This window comes from Cetorhinus maximus, chromosome 1, assembly GCF_964194155.1.
Source record: "Cetorhinus maximus chromosome 1, sCetMax3.hap1.1, whole genome shotgun sequence".
Classification (NCBI taxonomy): domain Eukaryota; kingdom Metazoa; phylum Chordata; class Chondrichthyes; order Lamniformes; family Cetorhinidae; genus Cetorhinus; species Cetorhinus maximus.
In genome coordinates, this window is record NC_135879.1 from 172,007,855 (window position 1) to 172,026,702 (window position 18,848).

The window sequence follows — 18,848 nt, forward strand, 5'->3', positions numbered from 1 at the left end:
GATGGAATATCCTACAAAAGGCGGCTGATGGGTATATAATGAAATGATTGTTGTGTTGGTTGCTCCAGTTGAAAGCCTGCAGTTAATGTCAAGGATCATGGAGGATGCTGGCACCAACTTGGCACATGAATTTTCATGGAGCATAGAACACATCCTTTCCAGTGTGGAAGTGGTGGCCAACTCTATGAGCGCACTTGAGGATCCAACCATGATGTGGCACCTGTCGTCCGATATGTGAGTTTCTAATGCAGCACAAGCATAAACCACGCAAAGTCTGAGTGCTGCAGTGAAAGTTCAGACTGAAATCCTACAAGGTTAGAAAGCTGCCATCAATGGTAATTGATGCCAGTGTTTAAAGAGATTTGTAGGGTGTCACAGCAGTTAAGATATTTGTCCTCCAAAACATTACTAAGATTATTAAGGTACCATCCTGGTGTAGTGGCAATAGCTCCATGGAGCATAAAATTGCTGTCCTCTCTTAGGGTGACAGCATTTGTCCTCCCACCATTACAACTCTGTCAGCACCCTTCCTGCTGACAGCCTTACCAGTCCAGACTGTCTTTTCCAGGTCAGAATCAGATGAGTTGCAGAATGAATTCCAGCTGTTCCAGGCACAAGGTACCACCCCTTTAATTAGTGCATGCTGGCTTGAACCCATGCCAACCTCTCACGATTTTGCACTCCCTGTTCAGCCACTCAACAGTGTCCCTGTTGCTGCCTGCATGCTACAAATAATAAAAATTAGCAGGCTGCATCAGAAGCAACCGGCAAAGGTACCCCATGTCTGTTTTCAGGATTACCGATTATCACTGCCAATGTTTATGAGAGCAAGCTAGTACAGTATCATGAAAATAACTTGATTTTCTGCTGTCCCTTACGTATGGAAGAATGGGGACACAGCAGACTCAGTGTTTCACCAAGGGAGAACAGAACAAAATCTGTCTAGTTCTCATTAAGGGCAGAGATTCAGCAGGAAGACTTCCTGTCCCATTTTCTTCTACTTTGCCCCCTCTTGCACACAAAAACTTGTGGTATCCAGAAGGGCTCTGCCTTAGAAAAAGTCAAATGATCTATTGAAGCCCTCTGGAAGTACATGTACATCAGCAATTTTGAGGATAGAATTTTCCCAGCACTTAAAGTGATAGACAAATAATTGGAAGATACTGGAGGGTGAATGGTGGCTGTGGAACTTTGCAGTACTGTAGTATGGCATCAATGACCTAGAAATCTGAGGATGGCTGAAAATGCGGGGAATGCTCCCCACAAATGAATAGATAAACCAAAGTGTACAAAATATTGTTTTCCATTATCTTCCAGCATGTGAGCTATGGACACCTAATAGCCTTATTGTGCCAGAGAAGAGGACTCAAAGATCAGAGTCAGTCTTTACAGGGAACCAGGAATTAGAGCAATATCATGCAAATCATTTAAAAATTAATAGTGGTCATGTATGGAATCTTTTAGCATCAGTTATCCCCCCATCCATACAAAAAACTTCCTGAATTTGACAGTTAATTTCTTTATAGTGGGTTTTCACAGGCAGAATTTTACATCTCGTGGACGGGCGTGTGCCTGACTCATACAGATGTGAAATAGCACAAGGTGACACTGGGCAAGGGTCCCGACATCACCCTGCATGCGAGCAATCTTCAGGTCAGCGGTGCACGTGGGTGTCAGTGTCGTGTCTGCCAACAATTAAAGGGTCACTTAAGGCTATTAAAAAGGCAACTGTTCCCATTTTATGTTGCCTGCGTTGATTTCGCACTCATCGCATGGGCAAAATGGGCAGGTGGGCAGCCCACTTTTAACAAAACCTCATCCAAGGTTGGATAAAAAGGGTCAGCAGCATTGCTCTTGTGAGTTGTGAAGGAGGCTCCGCCTCTTAAGGAAGACAGTGACCTCCATTTGCATTAGGCCTGAGATCACCTCCAATTCTGTGGGTGGACATCCCATGCCAGAGCCTCTGAAGGTCACAGTGGCCCTCAACTTTTATGCCTCTGGCTCTTTCCAGGGGTCAGTGGGGGATCTGTGCGGAGTTTCCCAATCAGCTCTCCATAGCTGTGTCAAGCTGGTGACAGAAGCTCTCTTCAGGCGGGAACTGACATTTATTCACTTTCGTACAGACGAGGCCAGCCAGGCTGAGTGAGCCAGACAGCTGGCAGCGATTGCTGGTTCCCCCGCATCCAGGGTGCAATTGGCACACGTGACCATTAAGGTACCAGCAGGTCTGCCGGGTGCCTCTGTCAACAGGAAGGGATTCCACTCCATGAATGTACGCATAGTTTGTGACCACAAGTTGCAGATTCTGCAAGTCTGTGCAAGGTAACCTGGCAGCTTCCATGATGCGTACATCCTCAGACGCTCCCAGGTGCCAAGGCTGTTCACTGCTCCAGCTCAACTGGATAGATGGCTGCTGGCTAACAAGGGCTATTGTTGAAAAGGTGGCTTATGATACCTGTCTGCCACCCAAGAACAGAGGCAGAGCAGCGTTACATTAGGAGTCATGCCTCCACAAGGGCAGTGATAGAGAGGACCATAGGTTTTCTGAAGATGCACTTACGATGGCTGGACCGTTCAGGGGGAGCACTACAATATTCCCCTATAGCGGGTGTAATTGATAATGGTCATATGCTGTGCTCGCCATGATCTTGCTTTGGCAAGGAAGAGGATCTTGAGGCACCTCCACAGGTACCAGATGATGAATCCAGTGGTGGGTCAGAAGAGGAGCACGGTGAGGACATGAAGGGTCCTTCAGCGAGGCAGGGACACCAGGGACGCCTTGATCCAGCGCTCCTTCAGCTAGGCTGCCAAAGATCTGCTTCCACCTCATGGCAGGGGTGCCACCTCCATCCAGGATGTCTAAAATGATCCTTTCATTTGAACCCAAAGTCCACTCAGTGCCTGTGCAATAAGGTTTATAGCCACTCACATCCAGCATTAGATACTGGTGTGCCCTGCACCTACAAAACAAGTGAAGCATACTCAGGCCATTAAGACAAAAGCAAAATTTATATCACGCTGGCACTCACATCAAATGAACAGAAATATATCTGGTGTTCATGGACCAGTGAACATATTAACAAAACATGGCAGAACAAAAGATCACCCGTGAACTGTCCCTCTTGTGCTCACGATGCCTTAAACTTATGTTTATGGGTGCTGCGTCTTGGTGCTCCCCAAGCATTGGAGGCAGCCTGCTGACTCTGCTGTCCTGTTGGTCTTGATGACCTTGGTGATCGTCCTCTGGTCAGTGGAGCCCATGCTGGCCCCACCTGGGAGGGAGTGGCCAGTTCCACAGCTGGCATTTCCCCAGTGGCTGCAGCCTCATTGGATTCCACGGTCACTGGTGGAGGGGCGGAGGAGCTGCTGCCATCACCCAGAGCTCCCTGAGAGAAGCCCACAGAGATGACAGGCAGCTGGTGCACCAACGTGAGGTCGCTCTGGACCTCCCTGCTCACCATTGATGTATGGGCACCAAGCTGGGATACTAGGTACCTCATCCATCTCCCACACTGGCACTGATCTCCTGAGGCCATTGCCTGTGTGAGGGCTTGTAGGTCCGAAAGCAGCTCCAGGTACCCCTGAATCTGTCCCTGGAGTTGCCTCTCCGTGAGAGTCACCATTCTCTCAATGGAGGAGGCAGTGTGCTCGGCGATGAGGGTCAATACAGTGCCCAGGCTCCGTATGGACTTCACCACAACGAAGACCACGGCACACATATCCTCATGGATCTCCGCCAGATATTTCCGCACATTCCGCTGGACATCCAGTATCTGCTGTCTAATGGACAACTCCAAAGGTTCATCATCTGCCTTCGATTCAGCATCGTCCTGGTCTCCAGCAGTCCTCCGACTGCTGGCGCATTGGGCACTCTCTGCCTCCGTCTGCTCCTCAAGCGAGTGTGAAGTGCCCTCACCGCTATGCACTGACATTCTAGCTGATAATCTAGTGACCACCGAAGTTCTGGTATCTGCACCAGTGCCTGGTTCAGAGAGCTGGGTGTGACGCAGGTGCATCTAAAGCCAGGTGGCCCTCTGGCATCAGGGGTGGCTCTTTGGGGTCCTGTGTTCGTGGGCGAGCTGGATATTCCAGGGGAGAACAAGGACATGTCATTAATTAAAATCATCACACTGTCACTGTGCATGCCAGGCACCCTAGTGAGACAATGGAGATCTGCATCATGGTGCCTTTGCCTTTCAATGATCAATGGGGTCTCCAGGTTTGAGGCTCCCATTAACGATGAGATTACACAAGAATGTTTGCACAATCTGACACTTTCACCTCTGTGCACTGCACTCCTAACTTCATCAGAGACCCCCTGCCTCTCCACGACCAGCTGAACAAGGTGGGAGGCGGCTCTCCAGCTCCAAGGCATCTATCTCGTACCTCATCAGAATGAGGAGGTTTGGGGGGCCTCCACCTGTCTTAGTTCTTTTGCTGGTGGTATGGATTCTCATCTCCTGAAATGACAGAGGAGCAATGATTTGTCCAATCTCTACCTGTAGGTACAGCCTGGCTAACCACCCCGCCGCCCTCCCCAACCCCGGGACACCTTTCAGAGCAGTGTGGCCCGCAAGGCACTCAGGCCAAGCAGCCAAGGCTCAGCCCCTTGGCCGACTCCAGCGTCAGTGACAGTTGGCACTCAGACTCTAACACCCCTGAACTCCACAGGGGAATGGCCAGGCCTCAACAATTCTCCACACTCATCACTGTGAAATCGGTATTCACCCGTGCTGAGCGCAGCAGCACCCATGTGCGCTGCACAACGTCGTGGCCGCTGGCCTCGCCTGCCACCTCCTCCAAGGCTTTTTGGTCAGGCGGCCTCCTACTGACATCCCTGGTTACTAGAGTGTCGCACCTAACGCCGACCTCCTCCACAAGGATCGCGAGGCATTCGTCAGAGAAACGGGGTGGGGCGAGTGCTCACCTGACTTGTCCTCCTGCCTGACACCTCCAGCTGCTGGTGAGGCCATTGTTTGAACAAAATGGTTTCCTGGACAGACTCCAAAGATTCTCCCCTCACAGCCTTCAGGGAACTGCCTCTGCCGGTTTTAAGTGGCTCCCGGGTCGCCATTGGACCCGCCGCCCGACAGGCCCCCGCCCAACCATTCAGAAGATGAGTTCATGCTGGGCGGACCGTAATTGGCCATCCAGCGTGAAATCGTGTTTGCAATGTGACCGCGGCCGGGAGCGGATTCTATAGCCGCTCTCGCTCCCGCCGAGTTGGTGCACATGCCAAGCGTGAAATTCAGACCCACAATTTCCTGCAAAATAATTGGCATAAAATTATCATATTCTCTTTTGATATTTAGTGTTCAATATATTACTCTACATACAGCTGAAGAGATGGCAGGACAAGCACGGAATTTTGAACTGGTAAACAATTAGTAACAACTTGATAACAAATGGGTGTTCAATTTCATCACTGGTTAGTACTTTACTTGCTGTTCAATGAAAATGTTGCTTTTGCTTACCATATAAGTGATGTCTGCTGCATCACCAATTTCCTCCAAGCTTTTAATAACATCAGGAACTGTATCATTGGCTGCTATTTTAAAATGGTCAACCTTTATAGTCCTATGACAAGGAAAAATAAATGCACTTGAGTGACAGGAAGCAGATGTCTATCTTTGTGTTTGTCTTTCCGTCAGTGGTCTGACTAAAATAAATGCAAAACAGTATATATATTATTGTACACTGGTGAGACTGGCACGTTTACTGTGTCTTCTTGGTAAGATGTGTTACTGTCTCAACAATTCTAGCATCACCAAGGCCAATTTTGGGATTACAATGCTGTTAGAGATGGTCAAAGTTATGGATACGTGCTTCAAGCATAATCCCTCCAGGCATTGTCAATCGTGACAATATAGATATTATTCATATTCTATCAATCATTCATAATCTATCAATTCAATGCACTACCAGCTAATTTTTACTTATTTGTTCATGAGATTTGGGTGTTCCTGATAGGCCAGTAGTTATTGCCCATCCCTAGCTGACCTTGAGAAGATAGTGGTGAGCTGCCTTCTTGAACTGCTGCAGTCCATCTGTTGTCGGAACACTCACAGTGCTGTTCGGAAGGGAATTCCAGGATTTTGACCCAATGAAAGAAGGAATGGCGAAATAGTTCTCAAGTCAGGATGGTATGTAACTTGGAGGGGAACTTGCAGGTGGTGTTACCATGCATTTACAGCCTTTGTCCTTCTAAGTGGTAAAGGTTGCAGGTTTGTAAGGTGCTGTCGAACCTACATTTGACATGTTTGTCATTTATTCTGTGTAAACATAATTTTCTTTCTTACATATTTATATGTAAACATATATAGCTTTATATGTTAAATTTCAGGAAGGTTAACTAAAACAAGTTTTAATTGTCTAACAACATACAACACAAGAATCGAACACCAAATGTCATGCCTAGTTGATGTCCTACCGATGTAGGACACCACTGTATTGCTAACATTAGTATGGAGCAGTGTTCACCCAACAGGCTGTCACCATGTGACAAATTTGGGATAGTTGTTTATGATATGTCAGCTAGAATTTTCTCGCCCTTCCCACCAGATGGATCTTCCAGTCCTGCCGAAGTTTGAATGGCTTGCTGCATTTTCCGGGCTTGGCTCTGCCCCTGCCGCGACGTGGCCGGAAAGTTCTGCCCATCATTTTGTTATTGCTTCCGTGTGCACCTTACACTGATGAAGTCTCAGCAGATAGAGGGGTAACTACAGTTTAGTTCTCTCAAACCATAAGTAAATGGTACCTTGAAAAGAGCAGCCCAGCTTCATACAACACCGGAATTGAGATGGTGACTTCATTGTCACTTAAAGTTTCATTTTGTTCACTGCTGTCACTGAAATGTTAGAAATAGAATTTATAATTCACAGAATCTCATCTTCTGTAATTTCAGCTTAAAATCAACTCAACCTGTAATCATTTCAATCTGCTGCATCTTATATTTAAAATGTGGCATTCTAGTAGAACTATCTGGATCTATAATTTTTTAAATAAGTTTTAGTTTTCATTAAAATACAATCTTGGCTCTTTAGGACCCCCTGAGTTTGCATTTCAGTATGCATAGTTTTCTAAATTAACATTACTTATGCAATAGATTTTAACATGGAATCTGTATCCTCAGTTCCGCATAATCATTTTTGCAATAAAGCAACATTAAATTGAACCCAGTCTCTTCAAAATTATTGTGTGTTCTTCTTGTACCTTGTTGCCTTCAAGTGTAAGAAAACATCACCAAGGAGATGAGAGGTATTGAATTCAAACTTCATCTTAAAAGAAACCTGAGAATGTGACAGAGAAAAGAAATAAAGCAGAAAGATAATATACTAAAAAAGGAGACATGCAATGACCATTAATTCCAATCAGCCTGTGCATTTTTGCTTGATCGCAATCAAAACTATCACCTCTCAAAATCTTCTCTTCAGAAACATGTATTAATTTGATTAAACCAGTTTATGCTTTTTGCTTCCGTTCTTCCCCATTATGGCTGGATTTTAACTTGCCTGACCTGTCAAGAGCTGGAGGATTTTTTAAGGGGTGGGGAATTCAGAAGTCGACCCTGGAAGGAGAGGGATAGTTGATCAGGGTAAAAGCAAAAAAAGTGCGGATGCTGGAAATCCAAAACAAAAACAAAAATACATGGAAAAACTCAGCAGGTCTGGCAGCATCTGCGGTAACTGTGCTCCTCTCCGCAGATGCTGCCAGACCTGTTGAGTTTTTCCAGGTATTTTTGTTTTTGTTGTTGATCAGGGTGGTGGGGTGTGGTGAATCTTGGCTTGGGAGGGCAATATCGGGAAGTGGGATGTCAATGCTGGGGCCCTGGTGTGGGGGCAAAGGGGAAATTTAGAGGCTTGAGAAAAGGTCTGGTGACTGGAAGGGGTGGGAATTGGAGACCTGGGTGGAGGAGGGAGGCAATGTTCAGATGTCTGCGGGTTGGGGGGTCCTAGGCCATGGAAGGGGTAGGAGACCTTGATGGAATGGGTGAGGTGAGGATCGGAGACATGGGGCTGGAGGTCTGAGGACTCTGTTGCGGGGGGAGGGGTATGGAGGGTGCAGGTTGGTGAGGGATCAGGGGCCTGAGAAGATGATTGGTACCACGGGAAGGATATCAGAGGGTTGGGCTGTGGAGGTAGGTTGAAGGCCTGGGGATGGCAGGATTGGAGGCCTGGAGAAAGGGGTGGGATTGGAGGCCTGGGGGATGGAGAAGTTTGGAAGCCTCATGGGAAAGGTCGGGAGGGCTTTTTGATCGTATTTAAAGTGCCAACCCAGCTCCTTGGAGTGATGCTCCAGAAAAGTTGCAGATCAGAACATGCTATTGATGATAAAGAACACACTCTGCGTATAAAGTGGACACAAGGAGGACTGACATTGTCCTATGCATAAACTACATTATTTCAAAATATAGCCTCTAAACCTGACACTATAGATTCGTTCACAGAAAGACAGCATGAGCACTTTCCAACTTTCTATATTTTTAACCAAAACAAATCCATAGACATTTCAATCCACAATTTGTGGTAAAACATGAAATTAACATCAAAGAATTTAGTAAAATGCAGGAAAACTGCTGAACCACCAATAAACTAGGCGCTTGTTAACAGGAAACTTTCAAAAAGTGCTAGTGATTCATTAAAACTGATGAGAATAATAACTTAAATCCCTGTCGCTTGCCATTTTAACACTCCACCCTGCTCTCTTGCCCACATGTCTGTCCTTGGCTTGCTGCACTGTTCCTGTGATGCCCAACGCAAACTGGAGGAACAGCACCTCATCTTCCGACTAGGCACTTTGCAGCCTTCCGGGCTGAATATTGAATGTAACAACTTTAGATCTTAAACTCCCTCCCCCATCCCCACCCCCATTTCCGTTTCTTCCCCCTCCCTTTTGTTTTTTCCAATAATTTATATAGATTTTTCTTCTCCCACCTATTTCCATTATTTTTAAATCTATAACTATAATACCCTGTCAGTCTTTCCACCCCACGCCCACTAGAGCTGTACTTTGAGTGTCCTGCCATCCATTCTTAATTAGCACATTCTCTTAGATAATATCACCACCTTTAACACCTCCCTGTTCCTTTGTCTGTAACATCTTTTGATCATCTGTATCACTGCTCGCTTTTCCCTACAACCACACCCCCCCCAACTTCTCTCCCCCCCCACCACCCCCCCCACCCACCCCGCCACCGACCTTAAACCAGCTTAAATTTCACCCCTTTCCTAACTTCGCTCAGTTCTGCTGAAGGGTCATGAGGACTCGAAACGTCAACTCTTTTCTTCTCCGCTGATGCTGCCAGACCTGCTGAGTTTTTCCAGGTAATTTTGTTTTTGTTTTGAACTTAAATTATTGTCCTGTTTTTGAAAGTAATACACTACCATCCTAGATATAAAAACCGAACAGTTCCTACCTCTGCTCCAGGTGTAAGAAAGGGGTATCCTACTTTACACACCACATTGTTTGATCCTGAGGGCATGCAATCATCATTTTGCTTCAAGAACAAAAAAAAGCATGTTAGTTCATTGTTTTAACAGAGCAATGGTGTTACTTATTATGAGGTGATAATTATTGATTTTTGATCGCATATTTGCCCATCTGTTTCTCCCTCTGTTTTGCTTTCGTCCCTCACTTAACTGATTCTCTGTGTTATGGATTATTCCTCAGTGAGGAAGGTTGCTTGGCCACTTATTCCTGGGGTTCTGCCTCGTCTCTCATGTTGTGCACTGGAATATGTGTTGGAATGAAAGCACCTGCCTTTCAGCAGTGACAAAACCCTGAAAACAATTGCTATAGTCACATGGAAGTGGTGCAACAAATTGACTGTTTGTTGTAAATGAAGTAGCATCAGCAAATACTTGGCATCTTTTCCTTCCTTTGGGTTACTACCATGCCACTGCTGGGTATATCTCTCAGACAAACCAAGTGAGATGTAAAAACACACTTACAAACAATTTTAATCCAAGGTGGTCTGATGCTTAGGACAAATAAATAAAAATCATTATTGGCCATGAAATTGATTATTTCAGCATATTCTTTCAGTAGCTATTTGAAAAAATTGAATTAAAAATTTATCATCCAATTATATCAGGACATGTTCTACAAATTATTCATCACTATTTCATTTATGATCACCCATGTGTAACTGAAAACTAATCTGCCATTTAGATTTTTGCAATTGTGGAATGATAATAGGGTCAACTCAGTTTACTGTCAATATGGATCTGAACATCAGGGGCAGAATTTTCTGTTTGACACGGGCCCCGCAATTCCGCACGTAAAATGACGCGCGGTGATGTCGGGCGAGTGTCCCGATGTCACCGTGCGCCATTGCGATATTTTGCTGAAGTCCAATGCGCGCCCGCCATTAAATAAGGGACCAGTTAAGGCTCTTTAGTCTTCAATCAATGGCGATTTTTCGGCGCCCGTGCAATCTTCGGGTCAGCGCACAAGCGCAACAGGCAGGCGGGTAAGAGACTTTTCTATTGACCTCATCCACGGGCGGGATAAGAGGGCTCAGTGGGGTCATGAATCTGCTTTGTGAAGTATTTATTGGAGAAAGTATTTTAAACTTGCCTGTGTGAGCTGCAGTACTTCAGAATGCATCCCAGCAGCTTTTCCTGGACTCTTAACCTTCAGGTCAGCACTCTGCAGTGAGGAATCATTTGTGGGCTTCTAGCTTTCAGGAAGCCTTCCCTTAGCTTGGATATGGGAGCTGATCTGTCCACTGGAGGCAGCTCCTCTGAGGAGGAAGGCAGGGCTAGAAGGAGGAGGAGGCCAGGAGTGCACATTCAGCCTCCAAGGGGAGGAGAGGCGCAGGCAAAAGGGGCGCAGGGCCAAGAGGTAGTCCAAGGTAGAAGGGGCTGCAGAAGACGCCACTATCTTGCTGCCAGAGTAGATAGGTGGCGAAGCAGCTACCTCAATATGTCTGAGGTGCAGTGCCGAAGGAGGCTCCGACTGTCAAATGAGAAAATCAACTATATCTGTCAGATGATTGTGCCTGAGATCTCGCCTAACTGTGTGGGTGGACACCCCATGCCAGTGGCTCTGAAGGTCACAGCTGCCCTCAACTTCTCTGCCTCTGGCTCCTTGCAGGGCTCGGTGGGTGATCTTTGCGGTGTCTCCCAATCAGCTGTGGACACTTGTGTCAAGCAGGTCACAGACACTCTGTTCAGATGGGCATTGACCTTCATCCACTTCCGTTGGGACCAGGCAAGTCAGACACAGCGAGCCAGAGGCTTCGCGGCCATTGCTGGCTTCCCCCGTGTCCAGGGTGCAATAGACTGTACACATGTGGCCATCAAGGTGCCAGCAGGTGAGCCCGGTGCCTTCATCAACAGGAAGGGCTTCCACTCCATGAACGTGCAGATAGTGTGTGATCACAGGATGCTGATTCTACAAGACTGTGCAAGGTACCCAGGCAGCTCCCATGATACCTACATCCTCAGACACTCTCAGGTACCGGGACTCTTCAGTGCTCCAGCCCGGCTGGAAGGGTGGCTGCTGGGCGACAAGGGCTATCCCCTCAGAAGGTGGCTCATGACGCCTCTCCATCAACCAAGAACAGAGGCCTATCATTGCGACAATAGGAGCCACGGCACTACAAGGGCTGTGGTGGAGAGAGTCATCGGTCTTCTCAAGACGCGTTTCCGATGCCTGGACTGCTCAGGGGGCGCACTCCAGTAGCCCCCAGATCATGTATTGCTGATAGTGGTGCAATCTGCGCTCTCTGCAATCTTGCGTTGGAAAGGGGCGACGCAGTAGGCAATGAAGGCATGATACAGTGTGTGCGGCTGCACACGATGAGTCCAGCAATGATTCTGAGGATGAGCACGCACAGGGAAATGCTGAGGGGCTAGACGCTGACCCGGGACAACTTCAAGCAGGCCGGGACACCCAAGTTGCTTTAATCCAACAAAACTTCAGCTAGCACAACACAGATGGATCACCAGGGACAGCCTTGCCTGGTGTCTCGATACTCAACACCTAAGTGCAAAATCTGCCAGGTTATCACAAGGCCCTCATCTCGGGCCAACACAAAAGCACCAGTGAAAAACCCATGTTGTGCTTAATGTGCCTTAAGCTTTCGTTTCCGGGTGCTACGTCTTGGTGCTGCCCCATTGCTCGGAGTGGCATCTGAGCCAGCCTGCTGACTCTGCTGTCCTGTTGGCCTCGATGATCTTGGCAGTCATCCTTTGGCCCATGGAGCCTGTGCTGGCCCCGCCTGGGAGGGAGCTGCCAGTTCCACAGCTGGCATCTCCCCAGTCATCGCAGCCTCACTGGATGATACGGTATCTGGGAGAGGGGCGGAGGAGGTGGTGCCCTCATCCGGAGTGCTGTGATGAGGAGCCCGCAGAGACGACAGGCAGCTGCTGCGCCAATGTGAGGTCACCTCAGACCTCCCTGCTCACCGTGGATGGATGGGCAATGAACTGGGAAGCTTGATGCCCACACCATCTCCCACACTGGCAGTGATCAGCTGAACTCATTGCCGATTTGAAGGCTTGCTGGTCAGAGCGCATCCCCAGAAAGCCTTGACGGGTCTCCTGGAGGAGGCTCAACAGGAGAGTCACCACTCCATGGCGGACGCATGACACTCGGACATGTGGTTCATAGCTTCAGCGATTGTCTGCGTAGACTCCTCCACCACGGACACCAAGCCAAGCATAGCCTCATGTGTCTCCCTCAGGTGCTCACACATTTCCTGCAGCTGCTGCGTCGTAGACGACTCCAGAGGCACATCATCAGGCAATGACTGAGCATGTGCCTGGTCCCCTGCTGGCACCATGGGCACTCTCTGTCTCTGCCAGCTCCTCCAGTGATTGTGAAGTGTCCTCACTTCTGTGCCCCAGGACACTAGCCGATGTTCCAATTCCCACCGAGGCGCTAGTATCTGCGCTGGCGCCTGCCTGGCAGAGATGCTGTGACGCTGGAGATTTCAGGCCCCTCAGGAGTCAGAGGTGGCATCCGGTGCTCCTCCTCCTGGCCCTGCTCTGATGGTGCTGAAAGAAAGAACAAGGGCAATGGATCAGTTAGCGTGCACACACTGACAAACTTCATCCCTGTCCCCCCGGCTCATTATGCGCTTAACCTTCCAGAACCAATTGACACGAAAATTGTTGGGGTGGTAAATAGTGAAGAGAATACCCTTAGACTACAGGAGGGTATAGACGGGCTGGTCAGGTGGGCTGATCAGTGGCAAATGGAATTTAATGTGGGTACGTGTGAGGTGATGCACTTGGGCAGAACAAACAAGGCATGGGAATACACTATGAATGGTAGGACCCTGGGAAGTAACGAGGATCAGAGGGACCTTGGTGTGCATGTCCACAGGTCCCTTAAGATAGCAGGATAGGTGGATAAGATGGTTAAGAAAGCATATGGGATACTTGCCTTTATTAGCTGAGGCATAGAATATAAGAGCAGGGAGGTTATGCTGGAACTGTATAAAACGCTGGTTAGGCCACAGCTAGAGTAATGCATGCAGTTCTGGAATCCGCATTATAGGAAGGATGTGACTGCACTAGAAAGGGTGCAGAGGAGATTTACCAGGATATTGCTTGGGCTGGAGAGTTTTAGTTATGAGGAGAGATTGGATAGACTGGGGTTATTTTCCCTGGAGCAGAGGAGGTTGAGGGGGTATAATTGAGGTGCATAAAATTATGAGGGGCATAGGTAGGGTAGACAGGAAGGAACTTTTTCCCTTGGTGGAGGGATCGATAACCAGGGGGCATAGATTTCAGGGGCAGGAGGTTTAGAGGGGATGTGAGGAAGAATTTTTTCACCCAGAGGGTGATGGGAATCTAGAACTCATTGCCTGAAAGGGTGGTAGAGGCAGAAACCCTCATAACATTTAAGAAGTATTTGGATGTGCACTTGCGATGCCATGGCATACAAGGCTATGGACCTAGTGCTGGAAAATGGGATTAGAATAGTTAGGTACTTGTTTGACTGGTGCAGACTCGATGGGCTGAAGGGCCTTTTTCTGTGCTGTAGTCCTCTATGACTCTATGACCCAGCAATGTTGCAACAATAACTAATTTAACATTCTTCAGTGCTATGGCTGTTGGGAGGACAATGCGGACCTCAGTATTGGCCTTAAATACCTGGCTGTGCCACCCTAGCCTCACTGACACCAGTAGACCTGGGTGCATGGTGCCTCTCCAGCTCAAAGCCCCCCTGTTCGAAACGGCTTAATATGGAGAGCTGTGCCTGGATGCCTCCAGTCCTCACATGCTCGGACGCTTCATGAGCATTCTTCTCTTGAAAAAGAGAGAAGAGCATTAATTAGGGCAAATTGCACATGGGCTCTGCTCGCGCATGGCACACCCCAACCAGAGTGGGACATATCAGGCCTCCAGTGCCTTCTCACCCCGCTGCTGCTGAACACTCAGACAAAGACGCTAGGCCTGCTCCCTGCCCCGCCCCCCCTACCGCCCCCTTGGACACATGCTGCCTACATCACATTACGAACCACATGGTATTTCCTCCCATAGCAAGGAGGTGCAACCATGTGCAGCGTCGAGGGCAGCAGATGGTTCTTTGCCACGACACCTTGAGGCTCCCCTTCCACCATCTCATCACCATGAATAGGACATGTCCTGGAGTTCTGAGTATGCACCTAGGTGCAGCTCCTCCAGGTTGCTGCCAAACTAGTCATGTGGGACTCAGATCAACACATGGTGCGGGAGCGAACTCATCTCCTCATGACCCACTCAGGCTGATATCAGCATGGGCACTATCTGCTTGGCCACCCAGCCAAGGAAAAATGCCCTAAATGATTCAATGCAGTCACGACAGTGAGGCTTGGGGTAGGAGGGAGCCTCAGAGGGTAAGACTACCTGCTGGGTTAAATGCCCAGTGCCACCCTCACCGTGCCAGAGCACAAGTCATTGAAGCGCTTGTGACACTGGATCCAGGTTCGCCGCACCACGTCAAGGGAGTTCACCACCTCCTCCCAGGAGCGTTTGGTCATGTGGGGGGGCCTCCTCCTCCCATCCTGGGGGACCAACAAGGCAGTCATCAGAAAAATGAGGGGCGCTTTGGCCCACCCCCCTGCAGCCTGCCCTGCTCCTCTGGCCTACCCTTCAGCCTGGCCTGGACACCTGAACCCCTGCGGTGAGGCCTAGAATTGGCCATTGTGAGCAGCCTACAGGAGGCTGCCAGGCCTTCTTTTAAACAGGCTGCTGGGTCACCATTGGATCCGGCGGTCTGTTGACGCCCGCTGCAGCCCGCACACTCCCGCTATCTACAGGAGTCGGCAAATATGCTGGGCGGGCTCCTGCTTCCCCCCCACCCCCCCAATCCCCGCAACAGAAAATCCTGGCCCAGGACATTACAGGTTCAATACTTTAAACTTAAGGCATATTTGAAATTGTGCCCTTTACTGTCACCATCATTGCAAGCACTCCAAAATGCGATGGCTGAGTTGAAAGGGAAATGGATTGTTGGAGTGCCACTGCAATGTAATATAGCTAAAGCAGCTTGAAACACCTTACAGCATGAATCATATAACAAAAACTCTCCAGACCAATCTACCCCTTTTAGGTTTCTTAGGAGTAGATTTTTTATTTTTGTAAGTAGTGTATGACAGACCCTTATGATTGCTCCAGCCAATTCCTGCTACGTCCAATCCACTAATCAAAAGAAGCTCACAGATTCGGGAGAAGGATTCCCAGCACTGAAGTAGTCATTCATGGAAATATTCCATTTTGGCAGACAAACAAATTTAGATCACTTCTCTACATCGCTATTATCGAGCAGTCTCCTGGAGGAGCACCCAGGCTTCCAATTACATCAGCTAAGCCGTTGTTACATGAAATGGGACATGAAGTGGGGAAAAGGAGAATTGCCCTATTTGGCACTCAGCAGTACCCTGTATACAGAAAAGGCATCAACAATGCCTGCTACATAGTGACATAATGCATCAGATTATGTTACCTACATTATCCATGCAGGGGCACTATTAAATTAGGAAGGAGTTTATTGGCCTCAATAAAGCAGCCAAGGTAAGGTAATCTACTAGTGTCTTACATCAAGTAGATGGGTTAAGTGTACTTATCATAAAATAAAAGCAAAATACTGTGGAAATCTGAAATTAAAAAACAAAGTGCTGGAAATCCTCAGCAGCTCTGGCAGCATTTGTGGAGAGAGAAACAGAGTTGATGCTTCAAGTTGAATACACCTCTTCAGAACTGGAAAAAAGTCATATTCGACTCAAAACATTACCTGTTTCTCTCTCCACCGATGCTGCCAGACCTGCTGAGGGTTTCCAGCACTTACTGTTTTTATTTTATAAATTATCACAAACTGTTTCCTTTCCCCTAGGAAAAGCATTTGCCTACCTTATAGTTCTTCTAATGCTTGCCTTGCATGCCCATGCTACAGTATTTCACAAGTTCAAGTTGCACCAAGTCACTGAAAAGGTCTTGGTGCAATTACATCTTATAAGTGTCCCAATTAAAAAGACCCTTCACTCAAAAGCTAGGTACATCAGACATGTTTATTCACCCATGACTATGAATGGGTGCAGGATAGCCATTTGGGTGTCACTGTATTTGCTCATGATCCATATTACCTCTTGCTTGCAGGATAAGGCATCTAAAGAAGCACACTGGTACAAGAGGAGGGCCTTACAACAATAAACCTTTGAGTGCTTTAAGGTGACCACCTCCAAAATTACTACATTACAAGAGTGACTAAACTTTAGAAAGTGCTTCGTTGGCTGTAAAAGTGCTTTGGGACATCTAGAGGTTATAAAAAGCATTACATAAATGCAGAGCTTTCTGCTTTCTTTGGATTGAAAGCAGAGTGATGCCTTCACTAGGCTGAAGGTCAATGCCACTCTACCCATATTCTTTTACCGCCTCCTGACTCACCATCACTCAGGTATATAGATAAATGCGACACAGTGTTCTGCCATATAAGTAATATTTGAAGTGGAATCATGCAGCCAACATTCCAACATCCCCCTACTGTTGTTTCTGTCTGTAGTCAGAGAACTTATTGCAGTAAAACAAACCTGGCAGATAAGACTTTTTTTCCTACAGGTCTTGGATCTAATTGGTCTGCATGGATCAAAGGAAGCATCTAGAACCTCTATATACACAAGTATAGGCACAAAACTCATTAGTAAGACTTGTGTTCCCTTACCTCAACTCCGGTAAAATAGATATTTTTAGAAAAGGTCACAGCTATCCTTGAGTTGTAGGCATTTTCCTTTTCATTTCTTAGTTTAATCGCCAGGCTGAATTTTTTCTGATCAGATTGGACGATGTGTGGATCCATGCTGTAATTTAAGATCAATATTTGTCATTTCCAAGATGAAGCAATACTATTATTCATCGAGAAACTGAAACAGAGAGGAAATGTTTGTAGTACAGGACAGCATTGCCCTTTAAAAGAATAGTGGGTTTATTAGCTTCAGCTCAGCTATGCAATGCCAAATGTCATTGTGAGTATTAGAACATAACACAAGAAGATAAGAAATAGGAGTGGACGTCGGCCATTCGGCCCCTCGAACCTGCTTTGCCATTCAATAAGGCCATGACTCATCTGATTGTGGCCTTAAATACACTTTCTTGCCTGTCCTTCCATAATGCTTGGCTCCCTTGAAGATCAAAAATCTGTCTAACTCAGCCTTGAACATATTTAATGACCCAGTCTCCATTGCTTGCTGGGGTACTAAATTCCAAACCTAATGTCTCTCTGAGAGAAGAAATTCCTCCTCATCTCCATTTTAAATGGGAGACCCCTTATTTTGAAACTGAGGCCCCTCATTCTAGATTCACCTATGAGGGAAAACATCCTCTCAGCATCTACCCTGTCAAGCCCCTTCAGATTAATGTGAGAAATTTGCTTATACTCACACTGTTTAGCTTAAATAAGTAACCACAGAAGAATATTGTCACGGGAGCAAGGTCCTACAGAAATAATTAGATGATGCTAAGTTTGAATTTTATAGGCCTGCTGATTGTAGGAGTATGGAAAGACCAAAGGAGGTAAGAAGTGCCATAATTGCATCATCTTGGGAAATAAGTGCAACAGTAAAAGACTGAACAATTAGTCTTCATATCAAGTCAGTGATTGTAGCTGATGAAGTTTAGGTTAGACAGCATATTTGGAGCTTAGGAGTAACAATAAACTAAAATTGAGGGGTTAATGACTGTAGATGTGTGGCTCAATTGAGACATAAAATTGTTTTGACAGTGATGGGGAAATTAGGGGGTCGATATGCAAGAGAAATTGTCTATCAATTGGCAAATCGTTATTGATATCTTGTCCATTAGAGTAAAAAGAGCCTCTCCAAATAAAGGGAGAAGTATTCATGCCCTGAAACGATTTGAGCCTTCTGGAAGGTTAAGAATTGTTCAGTTGAAGTGAAAAGTTTAACACCAGAGAACTTTGTGAAAGCCGCTTTTGCAATGGGGGAGATACAGAAGTTGCTTTTAAGAGTAGGAGATAGAGGCTAACGATGTGAATATGTGAAGAAGAATTAAGAGTGAATCAATCAAAGGCAAAATGGAAGGAGTTATTGGCCCAAATTTACGCTCCCGGGTCAGGTGCACAGAGTCACAAGAATTCCCAACTCTGTGAACCTGGCCTTTAAAAATGGTGACCTGAGTTCTGATTTTCATTGCGGGGGGAGAGTGGGCTGGATTAGAAGTCAGGCCTGTCACCACTGGAACGCGTACGTAAACTGCCACTTGCAGCAATGGCCTGCTTCTGTACTCTGGCACTTTGTTGAATTTAATAAAAGAAGATTAAACAAAAACAGCCCTTATGCCCCTCACTCTATGCCACCTCATGTCACCCACCTTCCCTTTGGCCTTTCATAACCCTTTCAT

General features: G+C 47.0%; 1 protein-coding gene across 1 annotated transcript in view; it reads right to left on the reverse strand.

Moving 5' to 3' along the window:
• Positions 1-18,848, reverse strand: part of itga1 (integrin, alpha 1) — a 322,507-nt gene that overhangs the window by 40,151 nt on the left and 263,508 nt on the right. Inside the window, exons 21-26 of the mRNA XM_078550022.1 lie at positions 17,154-17,290; positions 9,951-9,979; positions 9,416-9,496; positions 7,213-7,289; positions 6,758-6,847; positions 5,475-5,577 (exon numbers count right to left, since the gene is read on the reverse strand). Of these exons, the coding sequence (XP_078406148.1) occupies positions 5,475-5,577; positions 6,758-6,847; positions 7,213-7,289; positions 9,416-9,496; positions 9,951-9,979; positions 17,154-17,290 (517 nt within the window). The remainder of the gene's footprint in view (positions 1-5,474; positions 5,578-6,757; positions 6,848-7,212; positions 7,290-9,415; positions 9,497-9,950; positions 9,980-17,153; positions 17,291-18,848) is intronic.